Source organism: Acanthamoeba castellanii (assembly GCF_000313135.1).
Source record: "Acanthamoeba castellanii str. Neff unplaced genomic scaffold scf7180000084664, whole genome shotgun sequence".
NCBI lineage: Eukaryota > Discosea > Longamoebia > Acanthamoebidae > Acanthamoeba > Acanthamoeba castellanii.
Window position 1 is genome coordinate 505,657 of NW_004457466.1, and position 6,393 is coordinate 512,049.

Here is a 6,393-nt window from a genome sequence, read left to right on the forward strand (position 1 = left end):
ACTTCAAGTTCGTATTTTTAGCTAGGATTGCCCACCAATCTCACACTATTTCCTTATCTTTGCAGGCAACAAACTCACAGCCATTCCAGCGGAACTCACCCAGCTAAAATTCCTGGAGCTGCTGTACCTCAACCGTAACCAACTGATGGACCTGCCCAGAACGCTACAAGAAGCTCATGTTCCTCAAGCTGAGCAAGAACAGGCTGGACAGTGTGCCCTCCTGCATCCACTCTCCAAGCTCAAGGAGCTCAAGCTAGATGCTCACGTGTAACAAGAACCAGAAGACGACATGTAGAGCATCTAAACATATTTTTATTTTAACCGCCCATTTGGATGGATGGTCACTGAATGGATAAATCGATCCAACTTGGATCGCTGACTGGGCAAAGGGACCCTTTCAGGCAGGCCCTATCCCCAAGGCGGTCTGACCGCCCATTTGCCCGTGCAATAGCCCAGCACTGCTGCCACTCGCACTCGAGCAACACTCACGCTCGCTGGGTTCTGGTCCTCGCGAGTGCCACTCGCCGGAACACAAGGCTCAGATATCAGCACGAGTCATTCCCAGGAACTGGTCAGATGCTTGGCCTTATTGGCGAGTCGAGCAACCATCGCCTCCGAAATGGGCGCGACGCCGAGCGCATAGTGAGCAAGTACCGCCACGTCAAGGCGCAGGATCTGCTCGGCGACGGTCTGGTCGACATTGTCCTCCGTGTCGGCCATCGAGTGATAGTACCAGTAGTCCTCGCACTTGCGGTTATTGGTCAAGATGGCTGGCATGCCCCTGGTGGGGTAGAGTTGAGTCAGTTTCGTGTTCACAACATCCTTTCTTATAAGTGAGAAGAGTTCGGACTTATGCAAGTAGGCCATGTGATCAGATCCCCAGGGCTTGAGGCACTTGGCCACGGGAATGGAGCAGACCGTGGCGGCAACCTTGACGAAGAGGTCGGCGATGGGCTCGCATTCTTTCAGCGTCTCGAGCGCCACAGTGAGGTCTAAACGCCAGAGTTGTAGAATATGCAAGCAAACGGTCTTGGTCTCATGAGGTGAAATCTCAAAAAACCTTTAGGGTTGTTCCAGCCAATCATGTCAAGGTTGACCATGAGTTTGACCTTGTGGTGCTCGTTCCCCAGCCAGCTGGGCGGCATGCGCCTTGCTGCCAACATAGCCCTGTTCCTCGCCTGTTACAACAATAGATTTCATTTTGACTGCGGTGAGTGGAAGCATAACGGAGAGAACAAACTAACGCTCTTACCAGAGAACAAGAGAAACTGCATGGTGTGCACTGACAGTTCGGGATGGCGCCGACGCAGCTTCGAGAAGACGAGCGCCATTTCAATCACCGCCGCCGTGCCTGTGGCGTTGTCAACCGCGCCTGGGGCAAATGTCATTGGGTCCTCCGAGATCGAGTCATAGTGGGCGCCGATGAGGAAGGCCTTTTCTTTGCTTGGCTCTTTGTGCAAGTTGCCTGGCAGAGTAGCGATGACGTTTCTTGTAACATGCTCTGTCCCCGGCATGGTAAACTCCTGATATTCCACCTTCATAAACGTGTTAAAAACCGGGCGCTTTTGTTTGGCATTGGGGGGGGAGGGGTACTTGTAGTTGAGGTACAGCAGCGAGGGTGTTGTAGATGTACTCACCAGCCAGGAAATTCTCCGGGCTGAAGGTGTAGCGGTTGAAACGGCAAAGGCATCCAATTACCTCCATCCACCGCGTCATGTTAATTGTGTTCAGAGCTTCCTCAACAAGCTTATCGGTGCTCACTGATGTCGCACCAGCCTCTCCTCTCCTGGACTTCTTCATTACGTGCAGCAGAACGCAACTAGAAACAAACCTGCACCACCGGTCTGCCACGGCGAAAATTATTTTCTGGCCAATTTCTTCAGGGTAGTTCGGTGAAGTCTTACGCACAGGAAAGTGAGGAAGAGCGCACATTAAGAATGGCCGCTCATGGTGATCCCACACCGTTTCGCCAGCGCACACGAGTCGAGCAGCTCCTTGATGGCGTCCTCGGCGTTGGGGGTGAATCCGGTGGCGGTAGCATTTTGGCGCTCCGATCGTCCTCTGATCGCGTCGGATTGTCCGCGAGCAGATTCGCGGCGCGCGTGTCGTCGGGCAGGAGGCAGATGGGCTCGCACACCAGCCCGCCGGATGTTAGGAGCGGGTGGTCCTCGTACGCGGCACCGGATGTCATCTGCGATCCGCGCCCGACGTTGCGCAGCGCTTGAGCCCACGCCCGCATCCGGCCCGGCAGACCTTTGCATCGGTCGTTGATGGCACGAGCGAGCCCACGAGAGTGCTCCTACAAGAGCGGCGCGTTGGCGTGCCTGGAGAGATTGCGCGCGATTCACTAACGATTCATGCGCCGTGGTGCTCCAGCGCCCTGGACAGCGTATTCACTTTACGCAAACGCCTTGAAACAATAAACACAACGACCATGGAGCTCAAGAGCAAGGACAACGCGCACGAGCATTTGCGCCTAGACTGGCAGGAGCAGAGCGAGGCCAACGAGGATAAGGTGATCGAGAGGCTGCAGCGCGGAGGCGAGGAGTGCATTCTGGTCATCCGCAGTTGGCATCATCAGCATGGTGACCCAGCCGTGTATGTGGTGCCGCTGGCGATCCTGCCGACTGGCATCGAGGCAGCGCTCGATCGCCTGCACGGTCGCATCGCCGTGCCCATCACGGGCGACGCAGACTACGACAGCTGGTCGATACTCCAGAAGCGCTCCTACAGGGTGACCGAGGCCGCCATCGGGAAGATGCGCGCCACCGGCATCCGTATCACCAAGACGTGCGTCTTCAGCGTAGTCCTCTAGTGATGCGACGACCACGCGCCTGGAAGGCAGTGCGCATCATCGTGCCCAGCGTCACCCTGCCCGATTACGACGAGGACACCGAGCACTCTTTCGAGGAACTCCAGGCGCACTGTGTGGTGGTGTGTCGTGGAATAGGGTTTCTCTCTCTTTTTTTAATGACATTAAACTAAGTGCTAATAAATGCTTACGCCCAAATGACTGTGCGCCAGTTGTACCACAGGAAAAGACTTTGAAAAAGGTGGTGTTGGGGATACAGTAGAACTAAGGAAGCAAAGAACAGGCTATATAATGGGGGAAAGGGATACTGCAGGTCCCCTGTTGAGAAAGACAAGGAAAAAAAGAAAGGGGAACAAAGAGGGTGACAGGACAGAACTGTGACTCTGGACTGGGGGCAAGACAGTGCAACCACCAAGGAGCCAGAGGAGCTGGTGAAGTGGAGAGAAGTGCAGGTGTTAGAAACTTGCAACACATTATATTCTGGAATACAAGGGCACCTTAGTGGTCACAGAGTTGTTCAAGGAAATTGTTGACCTTCTCCAAGGCTGGTTGGAAGGAAGGAGGACGAAGGCTGGGGGTGCGGCTGGTGTCCAGGGGGGTGTCATCAGCAGTATCTTGCACTTCAAGAGCCTGATTAAAGAGCACTATTTTTACTTAGGTATCTAGAGTTCAGAATAGGTGAAAAAGATGGGTACCTCTGGCCATTTGGTTAGGCTGCCAGAGGCTATGCTTGATCTGTACCAGGGACATCTGCAGGTGCTCCTGAATGACCTGCAGCTCCATTGGGAAATCAGCAGTAGAGGAGTGAGTGTCAGTTTTGCACTCAGGTGTTACAGCACCCACATAAGGTTGAGCCTGGTACACCTCCCTGAGTTTGGTCATGGAAGACTGGTCTGTGTCACCCAGAACAGTCCGTGCCAGCTGAGCAAAGGTCATCTCACCTACTTCCTCATTGAAGGAGTAGATGGATGCCTCCAGGTGCCAAAACACAGAGAAGTTGTGCTCCTTCCAATGGTGAAGCAGGTGTAGGTGGGGCAGACAACTACATGCATACTGGCCCTTGGGAGCTAAGCCCAGGAACACCAGGAAGAGCCATCTGTAGTATTGGAACCAAGCATCGAAGTCATTGTTGCATAAGCAGACTCCATAGTCTCACACCTGGGAAGAAGTACTTAGAACAGCACACATACCAAAGTTAAAGAGTGGGGGTACCAGGGGGAGGTAGAACTCAAAAAACGCCAGAAAGTGTTGAGCCACCTGTGCAGCTTGGGGGTCGTTGTTGTGGTTGGAGACAACTTGGTGAAGTCCTGCAGATACAGAGGGAGACTGTTTACCAAGCAGGTTGAAGCAGTGTGTCATTGTTGTTAGCCTTGGTTTGACAAAGCAAAGTGAGTCAGGGGAGATGGCATGAAACACTGGCCCAGTAATGGTGTAAAGATAGGTCTGCAAGTGTGTGTTCAGGTGAACATATATGCTGGTGAGAAAGGGTTAAGTACAAACCTGACAAGCACATGTGTATGTATTCTGAAATAGTCACAGTATTCAGTGTATGCAAGGTACCACAGCACTGTTGATGGTTGTGGTGTGCTGCTGCTGCTTTTCCTCCTTGACTTGGATGGTGTATTTTAAAATGGAAAATTGTAGGTATTTTTTGTTTGCCTGTTTTCTGTTTTTTTTTTTACAACAATGGCATACTGTAATTGGAGCCAACTTTGCTGTGCAAATTTTACTGCACATGGTGGGTGTTTTTGGGTGGTCTCTGCTCTGGCCACATGTCTGCTTGTTCTGGTGTGTTACTTGGGTTGTCCTTTTTTGCCTGAGCCTTCTAACACTCACCAACAACTTTTGTGTATGTGTCCAAGCTGGACTGTGTTTCTGCTGCTGTGCGCTGAAGTGGTGAGGAGCCTAGACTTGCTCCTGCCCTGCTTTCAACAGTCCACTGAGCCAACAACTTCCTTGCTAGGGCACACCTGTGCTTAACTTGCACCAGCACACATGGATATAATTGGCTCTGTAGTCATTCTGTTGCACTGTTTCTTGGTTTCTCAACTACACCTTGGTAGAGATTTTGTATTCTAGAATACACTCGCCCTCTAATTTTTGTGCAGGTCTAATGGGCGGGGCTTTATTTGAAACCTAGCTCTTCTTAGCTGGCAAGAAGTCAACTGTCTGGCCAGCCCTTGCTGCTCTACAGTGGGGCCAACTGCTCACTCAGACACAGTGCTTGTGAATTTGGGACACACAATCTGAGCACTGGTACAACTTCCCTCTGGCAGCACTCTGTTCTGGCTAACTAATAACCCTTCCCTTTCACACAACAAGGGCTGCCTGGGTGCGAGTCACACTCAAGAACAGAAGTAACAAGAGTATGGCTGTGCTGTTTCACCATACTCTCACACTAGATGCCCATGGGCTTTCCTGAAACAGCAAAGATTACCTTGGCAATCTTGGACAGTATCTCCTTACTGTTTGCCTGATTGATGTGTAGCTGTGTTGCCTTGTACTGGGCAGCACTCTTCTCCTCTTTGCTTCCCCTGCCCTATGTTTGGTGGATTGATAACTACAATAAGGGTTCCAGAAAGCTCTTACTAAGTTGGACACTGGAAGTTATCCCCACATTGATGGCACCTGTTTTGTTCTTGTTTTGTTGAAACAGTGTCCCCATGGTTCACCTCCATGTTCAACCTCAAGCCAGCAGCAGAGCACCTTGCCATCAGAGTTCTCTCTAGGACACCTTGAACTCTTCATCTCCTCCTTTGATGACAACCAGCCCACCAACAACCTAGCTGATTCACTTGCCCAGGCACTGCAGTTTTGGAACAACCCATTACATCCACCCAATGCCTGCACACCACGAGAATTTGCATCTGTGTGCTTACAGGGTACCCCTACTTCATCATATGATACCCCTACTTCATCATATCATCCTTAGCTGATGTCACCCTTACCAAATGCACACAACAGATGTAGTGTTTGGCAGTGCTGAGGCAATAACCCAGCCAAAACCAGCCAGCCATTACCTACCACTGGACCTCTGGTCCTCCAATGTAGGCAGCCAGTCTGGGCTCAATGCAGCTCTCAAGAACATTGACAAGTTCTATGAAGCACACTCCAGCAATACCCACTCCTTTGGAGTAGTGGATATCAACATTTTCTACTACTACTACCTGGTACATCTCTTGAAACCTTCCCACCTGACTGAGGCCTGATACTCACTCACTTGCTCCACACTTCCAAAATAGGTAAGAGGTAGAGAGAGAGAGAGGGATGAATGTAGTTAGGAACTCTACTGAAGCTGAGCTGGCATCCCTGCCTGTTCTTGAGCTAAAGGGTACCCTTGTGGTCATTTGAAATGAGAGGTCCAGTCATTTTGAAAAGTGATTTTGTTTGTGAGTTTAACCTCATAAAAATAGTTTGACACAAAAATGGTTTTAATTTAAGAATAGCAAGACAAAATTGGGAGCATCTTGAGAACAATTTCTATCATGTACATGTTTTGGTACACTTACTTTATTGTGTATGTGCATGTGATGACTATGCACGTTTTTTTCGGTCCTTTCCTGAACAGCGGGCACGCAGAA

At 50.8% G+C, this 6,393-nt stretch overlaps 2 protein-coding genes across 2 annotated transcripts; one reads left to right on the forward strand and one right to left on the reverse strand.

Annotated features, from left to right (window-relative positions):
• Positions 1–555: 555 nt before the first annotated feature.
• ACA1_370660 (uncharacterized protein) lies at positions 556–1,163 on the reverse strand (the record flags this gene model as incomplete). Its single annotated transcript, XM_004340254.1, has 2 exons — positions 556–992; positions 1,061–1,163. 2 exons carry the CDS (start codon positions 1,161–1,163, stop codon positions 556–558), a joined length of 540 nt encoding a protein of 179 aa, XP_004340302.1.
• A 1,271-nt stretch (positions 1,164–2,434) lies between these two features.
• Positions 2,435–3,074, forward strand: ACA1_370670 (uncharacterized protein; the record flags this gene model as incomplete). The annotated part of the gene is given in 3 exon segments (XM_004340255.1): positions 2,435–2,790; positions 2,808–2,934; positions 3,036–3,074. 3 exon segments carry the CDS (start codon positions 2,435–2,437, stop codon positions 3,072–3,074), a joined length of 522 nt encoding a protein of 173 aa, XP_004340303.1.
• Between the last annotated feature and the right edge of the window lie 3,319 nt (positions 3,075–6,393).